At 46.1% G+C, this 13,534-nt stretch overlaps 1 protein-coding gene across 2 annotated transcripts in view; it reads right to left on the bottom strand.

The window, feature by feature from the left end:
* LOC139328098 (NLR family CARD domain-containing protein 3-like) overlaps positions 1 to 13,534 on the bottom strand; it is a 387,375-nt gene that overhangs the window by 124,849 nt on the left and 248,992 nt on the right. The window contains exons 1-8 of one of the 2 annotated variants that reach the window (XM_070958192.1): positions 7,270 to 7,360; positions 6,062 to 6,140; positions 5,675 to 5,903; positions 3,719 to 5,522; positions 3,460 to 3,633; positions 2,850 to 3,023; positions 1,791 to 1,837; positions 283 to 1,628 (exon numbers count right to left, since the gene is read on the bottom strand). In XM_070958192.1, coding sequence (XP_070814293.1) covers positions 1,069 to 1,628; positions 1,791 to 1,837; positions 2,850 to 3,023; positions 3,460 to 3,633; positions 3,719 to 5,522; positions 5,675 to 5,903; positions 6,062 to 6,140; positions 7,270 to 7,316 — 3,114 coding nt within the window. In that variant the 5' untranslated portion in view covers positions 7,317 to 7,360 and the 3' untranslated portion in view covers positions 283 to 1,068. Of the gene's footprint in view, positions 1 to 282; positions 1,629 to 1,790; positions 1,838 to 2,849; positions 3,024 to 3,459; positions 3,634 to 3,718; positions 5,523 to 5,674; positions 5,904 to 6,061; positions 6,203 to 7,269; positions 7,361 to 13,534 lie in introns of those variants that run through there. The other variant, XM_070958194.1, reaches the window with a different exon arrangement.

Here is a 13,534-nt window from a genome sequence, read left to right as displayed (position 1 = left end):
ATTTTGTGGTTTATTTTTGGTGATGATGAAGCTCCTCAGTCCAGTTTTTAACCTGTTTTTCTGTCGTTGTTTTTCCTCTTTTTACATTGAATACGAAGAAGCTGCAGGACAGAAAAACTCCATTAAAATCAAACTGATTTTTCTCAATAAATTCTGTGTCTCTGATTGATGTTGATCAAGTTTTCTTCTTTCGGTTGTTTCTCACGTTGAAGTTTGAAGACTTTCTAAAAGTCTTTGACAGATTTGTTAAACAACGATTTCCAAACTTGTTTTTCTGCTTTCAAAGATGAAACTTGACTCCAAATCAGAGTTTGAGTCACAAATAGTATCACGACGTGTTATCAGCCACCAAAACCTCTGCTGGTCCAACTGAAGACTTGTTGGCGGTAATGAAGTTGTTTGAATGAAGTGGACGTCTGCGCACGAGGTCCACGTCCCTCAGGTTGTCTCTGGTGTTGAGGGAAACCTGTGCTGCTCTCGCTGTGGTCACTTGTCTTGGATCTTGGACGTTGCTGTCTCCGTCTTCATGTCTTCATACGTCAACAAACAGTTCAAGTGTTCTCAGCCATCAGGAATCAGTTTGTGCTCACTTGATTCTTACTTCAGCTCGATGTTGTTGAGTGAAATGAACCATGAAAACACAACATGAAGTGAAACCATCAAGATGATATCTGATATTTTAACGGTTATCCGTCTCCTTGATGTCTAATAATCTGTATCAGCCCTGAAAAAAGCGTATCGGTGGACCTCTAGTCCTGATCTGAGAGACACAACAAACACTCACAGCAACATTCAGCTTTGACTGGAACAAGATCCACAACTGAAATCAACACACAGCTGAAGGTTCAAGTCAACAGTTTCCACACTTTAATGATCACAGCTTCCATCTTTAAAGGACTGGAAGTGGAAGAAGTTTACAAAGTAAATGAGGAATCTTTTCAATCATTTTCAACAAAGTTCATTGATCAATTTATTCCAATAACCTGAAAGACTGATGCGACTGACATCCTGCACAGACTCAACTGATCTGTTCAGCAGTGTTTGTCCAACAGGAGGAGACTGTCCCTCCTACAGAGGACACAGAGACACTGAGGAACCAGAACTGAACCAGAGTCCAAAGCCAGGATAAAGAGGTTCAGTGAATGTGGTGTTGAAGGTGTGGAGGTGGATCAGTGAGTCAGAGGAGACTCTGTAGAAGGACAGAGTGCCAGCAGGACAGTCCACATACACTCCTACTCTGTGAGAGACAGAGGAGGAGGAGGAGGAGGAGGAGGAGGGGGAGGAGATGGATGTCTTTCTGTTATTGTGCCAGACAGAGTAACGACCATCATCAGAGCAGTCCAGACTCCAGGACTGATCATTCCATCCAAACACACACTCTTCGCTGTTTCCTTTCCTTCTGATTCTTCTGTAACTCACTGATACATCAACTCTTCGTCTCCACTCGACCTCCCAGTAACAGCGACCAGTCAGACCAGTTCCACACAGCAGCTGAGGATCCTGGTCAAACCTGTCTGGATGATCAGGATATGACTGATCCTCCTCCACACGTCTCATCGTCCTGTTGTTGTCAGACAGTTTGATCACTCTGTTCACTGTGTTTGTGTCCAGTTTGAGTTCACAGGAATCTGATGGAGAGAAGAAGAAGAAAACAGCTGCAGTTATTGATCGATCAGCTGTTGATTGATGGACAGTTTGACATCAGAGATGTGAATGAGTGATGTCACAGTTTGAAGATGGCTGAATGTGCTCTGCTTTGTTGTCATCAGTCAAATGAAAGACACACTTACACTTCCTCGGACCTGGTCTCAACCATCGGACTCCAGCAGGCTCCACCCTGAAAGGAGGAGGGGGGTCAGAGCAGCACCTCCTCTTTCAGCATGCAAACATGGACGTTACATCACTCTCACACACACAAACACAACATGTTGATGCGGCCTGCTTCTCCCTCTTCAGCTCTGCTCAGACACTGACAGCGACACTGATTCTCTCTCATCATTAAATCTGCCTTCATCAGCTCATTTCCTCATTTCAATCTGTTGCTGACTTCTATTCTGAGCTGCTTCACTCATTGATCGCTCTCTTGCTCTCCCACCTGTGATGATCAATAATCAGTCTGACTTTGTCTTCACTCAACAAACCAGCAGAGCTTTAATGATTGATTGTTGGACACGCTTGTCCTCGTCATGTCCCATATGTGACCGTGCTTCATGTGTTCATTACAAGTCTGAGACGAGTCATCACGACTCTGCTGTGTGGAAATCTTTTCATGTCAAACTTCCTGAAGTTCACCAGAACAAGAAGAGCCACTTGATGTCTGACATGGAAATATTTACGAGCCATGTTTGCTGTGAAGACCACGTTCAGTCTCATTGTTGTCCACTGATGAAAGAGCAGTCCAACATTTTGAGAAAAAACACTTGAATGAAGCATCTCAAAAGTCCTGCTCTGTCCTGTGGTTGTCAGGTTCCAGCAGTTCGAACTAAATACAACTGCTCTGGACTTATTGGAAGCTTGTTTTTATGTCTCTGAGGACAAAAAGGACATTTGTCACACTGACAGACAGGTCTTTTACCATGCAGAGATCTGTCCAAACTGCATCAATTATGACCAGCAGGTCATTATCATGTTTGTTCCTGGAGATGTTCTCCTTGAGACCTCCAACACAAATATGTCCTTTTCATGTTCAACCAGTGTTTATGTTGTGATCAAAGGACAAAGGTTTCCTACATGTCTGACTGTTCATGTCTCACTCACGTCCACCATCAAGCAAAAAGACAGACAACATGTTTCCAGCTCTTCCTCCTCTTTCACACTGACTGACTGTGGCTGCAGCAGCCTCTTCATACCTGAGAGTGTCCAGTCTGCAGTGAGGATCCTCCAGTCCAGCAGACAGCAGCTTCACTCCTGAGTCTCCTGGATGATTGTAGCTCAGGTCCAGCTCTCTCAGATGGGAGGGGTTGGATCTCAGAGCTGAGGCCAGAGAAGCACAGCCTTCCTCTGTGATCAGACAGCCTGACAGCCTGAAAACACACAACAACACACATGGAAGATCATCTGAGGGTCCTGCTGTGTCCGTCCAATCACTGCTCTCAGAATGCAGAGATCTGATAGGCTGAGCAGCATCACGTGGGAGGATTTACAACACATAATAATTCTCAACAGTTTCTGTGTTTCAGGTCAACGATTTCACACTCGCCACTTCACTTCCTGAGGTCCTCAGCGACACCTTTGTGCTAATTAATCATGACTGATTCAGGAATAAAGTGACGTCCACTAATCAAAGTCACATGACAACAAAACATAAATGAGGATTTCCATCTCAGCCAGACTTCATTCATAAAAGGTACATTGAGAGAAAACATCTGCCAATCAATGAATGTCCGTATCAAATGTGTGGACTTCTGAGGTTAAAGAAAGACGTCAACACTTTTACAACAAACAGTAACTTGATCTGACCTGAGAGTGTCCAGAGCACAGTGTGGACTCTCCAGTCCAGCAGACAGCAGCTTCACTCCTGAATCCTGCAGGTTGTTGTTACTCAGGTCCAGCTCTCTCAGACTGGAGGACTGGGATCTGAGGACTGAGGACAGAGCTTCACAGCTTCTCTCTGAGAGGTTACAGCCACTCAGTCTGAAGAGACACAGGAAGGAAGCAAACAGTCAGTTAGATATCAGAGTATTTATTGATGAAGAAACTTCACTATCTCTGTACTTACAGAGCTTTGTTGGAGGCTTTGACCACTGGCAGCAGCATCAGAAAAGCCTCTTCTGAAGCAGAGAATTTCTTCAGGTCAAAAATGTCCAGATCTTTTTCTGATGACAGTAAGATGAAGACCAGAGCTGACCACTGAGCAGGAGACAGTTCATCTGTGGAGAGACTTCCTGAACTCAGAGACTGTTGGATCTGATCCACCAGAGAACGATCATTCAGTTCATTCAGACAGTGGAACAGATTGATGCTTTTCTCTGCAGAGGGAGTCTCTTCAATCTTCTTCTTGATGTACTTGACTGTTACCTGATTGCGTTTTGAACCACTTCCTGTCTGTGTCAGCAGGCCTTGTAGGAGAGTCTGATTGGCCTGCAGTGAAAGACCCAGGAGGAATCTGAGGAACAAGTCCAGGTGTCCATTTGGACTCTGTAAGGCCTTGTCCACTGCACTCTTACACAGGCGTGTTTTGGCAGATGCAACTATCACGGATTTAGATATCTTTGAGGTTCTTTTTTCTTCTGAGAGCAGATTGACTCCAGAGTTGATGAAGGTCAGATGGACATGAAGAGCAGCCAGAAACTCCTGAACACTCAGATGGACGAAGCAGAACACCTTGTCCTGGTACAGTCCTCTCTCCTCTTTGAAGATCTGTGTGAACACTCCTGAGTACACTGAGGCTGCTCTGATATCGATGCCACACTCTGTCAGGTCTGATTGGTAGAAGATCAGGTTTCCTTTCTGCAGCTGCTCAAAAGCCAGTTTTCCCAGAGACTTAATCATCTTCCTGCTCTCTGGAGTCCACTGAGGATCTGACTCAGCTCCTCCATCATACTTGATGTTCTTCACTTTGGACTGAACCACCAGGAAGTGGATGTACATCTCAGTCAGGGTCTTGGGGAGCTGTCCTTCTTCTCTGGTCTTCATCACATCCTCCAGAACTGTAGCAGTGATCCAGCAGAAGACCGGGATGTGGCACATGATGTGGAGGCTTCGTGATGTCTTGATGTGGGAGATGATTCTTCTGGCCTGCTCCTCATCTCTGAACCTCTTCCTGAAGTACTCCTCCTTCTGTTCATCAGTGAACCCCCTGACCTCTGTCACCATGTCAACACACTCAGGAGGGATCTGATTGGCTGCTGCAGGTCGTGTGGTTATCCAGAGGTAAGCAGAGGGAAGCAGTTTCCTCCTGATGAGGTTTGTCAGCAGCACATCCACTGAGGTGGACTCTGTAGCATCAGTCAGGATCTCATTGTTGGTGAAGTCCAGAGGAAGTCGACTCTCATCCAGACCGTCAAGGATAAACAAAACCCTGAACTCTTCAAACCTGCAGATTCCTGCTTCTTTGGTTTCAGGAAAGAAGTGATGAACAAGTTCCACCAAGCTGAACCTTTTCTCTCTCAGCACATTCAGCTCTCTGAAAGTCAACGGAAACATGAACTGTATGTCCTGTTGGGCTTTGTCTTCAGCCCAGTCCACAGTGAACTTCTGTGTTAAGACCGTCTTCCCAATGCCAGCCACTCCCTTTGTCATCACTGTTCTGATTGGTTCATCTCGTCCAGTTGAGGCTTTAAAGATGTCTTCTTGTCTGATTGTGGTTTCTGGTCCGTGTGGTTTCCTGGATGCTGTTTCAATCAGTCTGACCTCATGTTCATCATTGACCTGTCCAGTCCCTCCCTCTGTGATGAAGAGCTCTGTGTAGATCTGATTCAGGAGGGTCCGCTTTCCTGCTTTAGCGATCCCCTCAAACACACACTGGAACTTCTCCTTCAGGTTACATTTAAGTTTACACTGACCAACACCACCAGAACTTCCTGAACGAAGACACAAGAAATAAATCATTGAGTGATTGATAAAGTTCAGATGAGAATTTAATGTCCTTGTCTGAACATATTTTGGTCCATTTGTTGGACATCAGTGAATGTTCATTGATCCAGCAGTTAAACCTTTAGAGAAATCCTCTTACTGCTCTGCAGACGCTCAGCCAGCTCCTCCTCCTTCATTCTCCTCAGGAAGTGCAGCGTGATCTTCAGAAATACCTCTCTGCTGCTCCTCCTCTGCTCTGCATCCTCACCATCCAACACCTCCTCATCCTCCCCCTGACTCTCTGAGCATTCTGGGTAATCTGAACTCAGAGTCGTCTTGATCTTCTTCAGCTCGTTCCTCACAAAAGAGACAATGTTCTCCTCCAGCAGCTGGAACAGAAGATGATATGAATGACACAAAGTGAAATCATGGAAGCAAACATCAGATCCATGTTGGACAGACTGACGGTCCACTGGTCTAAAAAGTGCAGTGTGGACATTATTGTGGACAGAACAGATGTGAAAGCAGCTGTTGTACATGTACAGACCAGAAATATGGAGTCCAGGTGAGTCTGATGCTGCTGGGCAGACTGACCACTGGGAACCTCTGAGCTCTCCTGGTGGACTCTGTAGAGGAATCATGAAGAATTAGCGCACATCATGTCCGTCCACACAGGAACAAACACCAGCTGAAGGTCCTTTGAGCTAAAGTGTTGATTCCAACATTGAATCAGATGGTTTCCACTGATATTAAAGTGTTGCTCGTACTGCTGATCCCACCGTGAATCAACAGTCCAGCCTGCATTTCTGTGCAACTTTCACTTTACTGTGTTGGTTGAGCAGCTTGTCTGGTTGAGTCCCTCCAGTTCTTATTGAGCCCTATAATACTGTGGACAGCATCACACAGCTCACACAAGCTAACTGGATGCTACCTGTCCAGCACAAACTGGCAGTGAGTCCCAATAAAGTGAGTGAAACCTGAGCAAAGCAAAGAGAAAAGCAGAGAATACTGGATCAAAGCAAAGCTGAGGCTGATTTCACATCCAGCTGTGTTTCACATGAAAGCTGGAACGTTCTTCTCTGGACGACATGAAGGAAACAGCTGCAGCTGTTGCTCATACAACTTGTTCTGGCTCTTTCTTTTATTCTTGGACAACATGTATTTCTTCTTGTCCACTTGTTGGACACACAACACATCTTTGAGCTTTGTCTCCTCTCTGAGCTCCTGCAGCCTTTAGTTACCCATAACACCCTTCTCTGCATCAGACGTCCTCACAGAGGCACAACTCCAGCCTGATGTGAGGCGCCATGATGCCGCCATCAGTGTTGTTCTTGACTTTGTGAATCCATCAGCAGCATCAGTCACAAACAGACTGTGTGTTTCCTCACACTCTCTGTGTTGCTTCACTCTGTTTCACAGCAGCTGATCTCAGTCCAGCTGTTATCACTGACATGTTTGTGTTTGTGTTGTCACATGACTGAAAAGCACAACATGTTGATTTGATGGAGGAACTCAGTGGAATCAGGGTTAGCCTTCGTTAGCATCTGTTAGCCTCAATCAAGTCACTGTTTCACACTCATGCAGTCATCAGTCAGAACGTGTGTGTGGAGGAAATGTTCAACTGGAGTCAAGAGCTGAAGACTGGTTATACTGGGCAGCTTCCACATGTGAGGATAGAAACAAATGAGAAGAAGAACGATGCTGAAAAAAAAGGTCAAATTGTCCAACACGATTTTAATCCTGAGAACAACTTACTGTCTGTCAGAGACATGTTGCTGTTTAAAATGAATGAAGTCATCCATTGACTGGTCGCTCTTGAGGGACACACAGCTGGGTCCAGGTCCAGGCTTAGATCCAGCAGAAGTTTGTCTCCCATAGATCCTGTCAGACACACAGGAAGAGCACCATTATCCTCAGCCTTCAGTGTCCACATGTGGACATGTCAGTGCTGTTTAGAGACAGACTGGACAAATGTCCTTTAACACTAATCTAGCTCTAACCTTCATCATCATTCTAGGACAACATGAACATTAGAAGTACAATTGGTCAGATTGGATTTAATGAGGACAAACATCAGGAATGGACAACATTAGGAGGACATATGGACATTTTAGGTCAAATTGTCCAACACGATTTTAATCCTGAGAACAACTTACTGTCCGTCAGAGACATGTTGCTGTTTAAAATGAATGAAGTCATCCATTGACTGGTCGCTCTTGAGGGACACACAGCTGGGTTCAGGTTCAGGTTCAGGTTCAGGTCCAGGTCCAGGTCCAGGTCCAGCAGAGGCTGGTCTCCCATAGGTCCTGTCAGACACAGAGGAAGACCACCAGGGATGGAAATGGACTTTTTCTTCTTCAGACTCAGAAGCTACTGGAGAAACTAGCAGCTATCAACAAGAAAAGGATCAACACACCAAAGTTCTGCTGTGTTCCATCACGCACCAGGGTGAGTTACCACAATGACAAACCCTGGTTCACAGCCAAACTCAGACAGCTAAGGTTGGCAAAGGAAGAGGCCTTCAGGAGTGGGGACAAGGACAGATCCAGAGAGGCGAAGTACAAGTTTAGCGAGGCGGTGAAGAAGGCTAAACGACTGTACTCTGAGAAGCTCCAACACCGCTTCTCAGCTAATAACTCTGCGTCTGGACAAGGCTTAGGCAAATTACCAACTACAAGCCTAAAGCCCCCCACTCCATCAACGATCGACGCCTAGCCAACAACCTGAACGAGTTCTACTGCCGCTTTGAAAGACAAAGGGACAGTCCAGCAACCATCCCCCACGACACCTCCCAACAGCTCCAGCTCCAGTCACCTCCACTAATTCCCACCTTAAAGGACCCCCCTTCCCCTACTCCACCCACCTCAGTGATGACTCTTTCTATTCATGACAGAGATGTCAACAGACTCTTCAGGAGACTAAACCCCTGGAAAGCAGCTGGACCAGATTCTGTCTCCCCATCCGCCTTGAAGCACTGCACTGATCAGCTGTCTCCAGTGTTCCCAGACATTTTTAACACCTCACTGGAGACATGTCACGTGCCAGCCTGCTTCAAGTCCTCAACCATCATCTCAGTTCCCAAGAAACCAAGGACCACAGGACTTAATAACTTCAGACCCGTCGCCCTGACCTCTGTGGTCATGAAGTCCTTTGAGCGCCTTGCGCTCTCACACCTCAAAGACATCACCGACCCTCTCCTGGACCCCCTGCAGTTTGCCTACAGAGCCAACAGGTCTGTAGACGACGCTGTCAACTTGGCCCTCCACCTCATCCTCCAGCACCTGGACTCCGCAGGAACCTAAGCCAGGATCCTGTTTGTGGATTTCAGCTCTGCCTTGAACACCATTATCCCAACCCTGCTTCAGGAGAAGCTCTCCCGGCTGAGCGTGCCTGACTCCACCTGCAGATGGATTACAGACTTCCTGTCTGACAGGAAACAGTGCGTGAAGCTGGGGAAACACATCTCCGACACTAAGACCATCAGCACCGGATCCCCCCAGGGCTGCGTTCTTTCTCCTCTGCTCTTCTCCCTGTACACTAACAGCTGCACCTCCAGTCACCATCAAGCTCCTGAAGTTTGCGGACGACACCACCCTCATCGGACTCATCTCTGATGGCGACGAGTCCACCAACAGGTGGGAGGTTGACCATCTGGTGACCTGGTGCATTACCAGAACAACCTAGAGCTCAATGCTCTAAAGACAGTGGAGATGGTTGTGGACTTCAGGAAGAACTCAGCCTCGCCTGCCCCCATCACCCTCTGTGACTCCACTATTAACACTGTGGAGTCCTTACGCTTCCTGGGAACTATCATCTCCCAGGACCTGAAGTGGGAGCCGAACATCAGCTCCCTCATCAAGTAAGCACAGCAGAGGATGCACTTCCTACGGCAGCTGAAGAAATTCAGTCTGCCAAAGACAATGATGGTGCACTTCTACACAGCCATCATTGAGTCCATCCTCAGCTCCTCCATCACCATCTGGTACGCTGCTGCCACCGCCAAGGACAAGGGCAGACTGCAGCATGTCATTCGGTCTGCAGAGAAGGTAATCAGCTGCAATCTCCTGTCTCTCCAGGACCTGTACACCTCCAGGATGCTGAGGTGTGCAGGAAAGATTGTGGCTGATCCCTTAATCTCTTCCACCCCAGACATAAACTCTTTGAGACACTCCCCTCTGGCAGGAGGCTGCGGTCCATCAGGACCAAAACCTTACGCCACAAGAACAGTTTTTTCCCATCTGCTGTCAGTCTTATTAACACTCGACACTCTTCACACTCCACCTCTGATTCACTTGGCATTGACATTGCCATAACCATTTTACATTAACGCTCTGCTTGGACTTCCTTTTGAAAAAACAGACTGTGCTTCTGTAAAAAAACAACAACAACAAAAAGAAAAACCTGACTTGTGTACATATATTTATATTGTTAGATTTTTACTTACTGTTACAGTTTCTACTATTGTGATATCTTTTTATGTATTTCTATATTACTACTTTTTTTTTTACTGTTATATTTTTAATTTTCTAATAGCTTCTTTTTAATATATGTGTCATGCACCAACCTCACCAAAGCAAATTCCTCGTATGTGTAAAATCATACTTGGCAATAAAGCTTTTCTGATTCTGAAACTGATTCTGATTCAGTTCAATAAAACATGAAGCTGAATGATTTCAGTCTGTGGATCATCGCTTCATTTGTCCATCAAATCTTGGACCAAAAGCAGGACTCAACGAACTGATTTCTGAGCAGATTTTACTGTGATTGACAGACAACAAAATAAACTGTGCAGTCCATCAGCAGCGACTCTGTTGGTCTGTTTTCTAATGTTTGCATCACGAGACTCAGCACCAATATCCTGACTGTTATTTAGAGACGATGGTCGCTGAAGCATTTAGTCCAACATTCAAAGAGGACGTTTGATGGTAAAGACACTTTGGAAGGACCTACTGGATTTGTGCTGAAGCCTCATATTATCCTCAGCTTTCAGTGTCCACATGTGGATATGTCAGTGCTGTTTAGGGACAGACTGGACAAATGTCCTTTAACACTAATCTAGCTCTAACCTTCATTATCATTCTAGGACAACATGAACATCAGAAGGACAACTGGTCAGACTGGATTTAATGAGGACAAACATCAGCAGTGGACAACATGAGGAGGACATTTCAGATCAAATTGTCCAACACGAGTTTCACACTGAGAACAACTTACAGTCCATCAAAGAAACGTTGTAAGTCCCTGACGCGACCCTTTGACCGATCACTCCTGAAGGACACACAGCTAGGTCCAGGTCCAGGTCCAGGTCCAGCAGAGTCTGGTGGGTCCTGCTGCTCTGGCCTTCAACACAACACACACAGAGCTTTGAGTGTGAATGGAGACGAGTCCTGGACAGTCAGAGATCCTCGTCTCACCTCTGAGCTTCGGTCTGGACATCATCGTCCCCACACAGACTGGTTTTAGAGGGACGGACTTCCTCCTCTCTGTCCTCACACCGATTCATGCTGCTGAATTCACGTCAGCTCACACACACTTTGATCTGGAGAGGAAACACAAATCATTCATGTGCGCATCAGCTGAAATCATCCTTTCATGGTTTCTCCTGTCAAATATCAGCTGCTCCTCCTCTGATTGGCTGTTATCTCGTCTCTCATATCAGTGTCAGCTGAATGCAGTCAGACAGCAGCGTGAGGCCGAGCTGCTGTACTTCTATCAGTCCACTAGATGGCGCCATGAAGCTGCAGTGAAGTGAACACACACTTGATGCCTGGACGAGCGTTGACATCCACTGACACACACTGACTGAATGTGACAGGAAGCTTCAGTTTGTGGAAGATTCAGTAAATTCAACATGACTGAAAGTTTCTTTACGCCTCAATGATTCTTGTTATTAATTTCAAGATAAAGACGTGGTAGCTAGTTACAGCAGCTCTGACCTCTTTTCTTTCTTTTGTTTTTTGGGGTTTTTATGTGTTTCTTCCACCATTAGTCCCGGTCGATCATGTTCACATATGGATGTAAAACTGGTGAGACTTGTGATTTTCTTTCTACGATTTCTTTGTCTGTTTAAAAGTACATTCAGAGATCCATTCAGCCACAGATTTACTGATTACATACAGTTACAGCTGTTACAGTTGTTAGCACTATGCAACACTGCTGGTACTCGCAGTGGAAGGACTGGAGATTGGCACGGAAATAAGGAAGAGAGGGCGCAGAGCTGGAGTGAAGTGCCATGACAAGAAGAGATTGTACAAACCATCCATGCCATTTCTTATTGTAAGGAAAGTGAGATCTCTCTCCAATCAGGTGGAAGAGCTAATGTTGCTAACCAGACTGCAGAGGGATTACCGGGAGTGTTTAATTGTGTACTTCATGGAGACATGGCTGACAGATTTCAACTTCTGAGAGCAGACAGAAAAGTGACGGAGTGTGTTAAGAGAGGGAAAGTGGGGGCAAAGCGTTGTTTGTCAAGTCAAGTCACGATTTATTTATAAAGCACATTTAAAAACGACCTCAGTTGATCAAAGTGCTGTACAGTAGTAAAATCACAATATATCATAAACACTATCATAAATAAAACAATACAAGGTGTATTAAGAAGTCACTCGCAAACAAATTTAGAATAAAAGAAAGTGAAAAGAGAGTTAAGACCTAAGCGCCCTGGCAGTGGTGTGCAGCTGTATAAGCCCGAATAAATAAGGTGGTGCCAAACCATTTACAGATTTAAAAACAATTAGTAAAACTTTAAACTGGATCCTAAAATTAACGGGCAGCCAGTGCAAAGATGCAAGGACAGGACTAATGTGCTCACATCTTTTCTTTCCAGTCAGCAGGCGGGCGGCAGCATTTGTGAGCAACAGATGGTGCAATGTAGGGCACGTCATTGTTTTCAGACGCAGTTCTGCCTGAGCGCCATAGAGCTGCTAGCTGTTAGCATTCAGCCATATCATCTCCTGACGGAGTTCTCCCATGTCACAATAATGGTGTACATCCCTCCATCAGCTGATGCAGCAGCATGCGCGCTCACACATGCTGCTCTCACAGCTGCAGACATCACACCCCCAGGCCCTCCTCTTCATCTCTGTTGACTTCAGTCACACTTATCTGTCCTCCACTCTCCCCACTTTCACACAGTCTGTAAAGTGTCCCACCAGAGACAAGAGAACACTGGACTGACGGTGCCTATCAGGAAGGTACAGTGTTTCCCAAACAACAAACCCTCGGTGTCCCAGAACCCAAAGTCCTATTGAATGAGAAGAAGAGGGTCTTTAGATCAGGGGACAAAGATGAGCTGAGGAGGTGCAGAGGGAGCTGACATGGGAGATAAGGAGAGGCAAAGACAGCTACAGGAGGAAGCTTGAAGAGCACCTTCAAAGCCAGAGAGGTTTGGAGGGCCTGAAAACCATCTCAGGTCACAGCAGCAACAGTGGAGGGGGTCCTGAATCTGGAGACCGGGAACGGATAAATGAACTGAATCTGTTTTTCAGCAGACTTGATTCTACCCCCGTTCCCTCCCCCACCCACCAGAAGCCAGATCTGATGCTGTCTCCAGCAGCAGCCTCCTCACACCACTTAATCCTCCTCCGCTCCACATCAGAAACTACATACCCCTCCGACAACCTCACTCAACAGTTCCATCAATGTCTTCCTCATCTGAAGCAGACTGGGAGCATGATGAAGGTCATGTTCTACAGCTTCTCCAGTGCTTTCAACACAATCCAACCATCACTGCTCAGGGGCAAACTGGGAGGAACTGGTGTAGACTGCCACCTGGCTGCATGGACCATCAACTACCTCACCAACAGACCACAGTGTGTGAGGCTTTGTGACTGTGTGTCCAATCTGGTAATTTGCAGCACGGGGGCTCCACAGGAGACAGTGCTGTCCACTTTCTCTTCACCCTATACACATCGGACTTCAGACACAACACCAACAGCTGTCACATCCAGAAGTTCTCCATTGATACAGCCATCCTTGGAGGTGTATCAGAGGGGAACGAACTGGAATAAAAGGACGTTGT

The sequence above is a fragment of the Chaetodon trifascialis genome, assembly GCF_039877785.1.
Source record: "Chaetodon trifascialis isolate fChaTrf1 chromosome 24 unlocalized genomic scaffold, fChaTrf1.hap1 SUPER_24_unloc_1, whole genome shotgun sequence".
NCBI classification, from domain to species: domain Eukaryota; kingdom Metazoa; phylum Chordata; class Actinopteri; order Chaetodontiformes; family Chaetodontidae; genus Chaetodon; species Chaetodon trifascialis.
The sequence above is the reverse complement of the archived record's forward strand: the minus strand, read 5'-3'. Positions and strand labels throughout refer to the sequence as shown.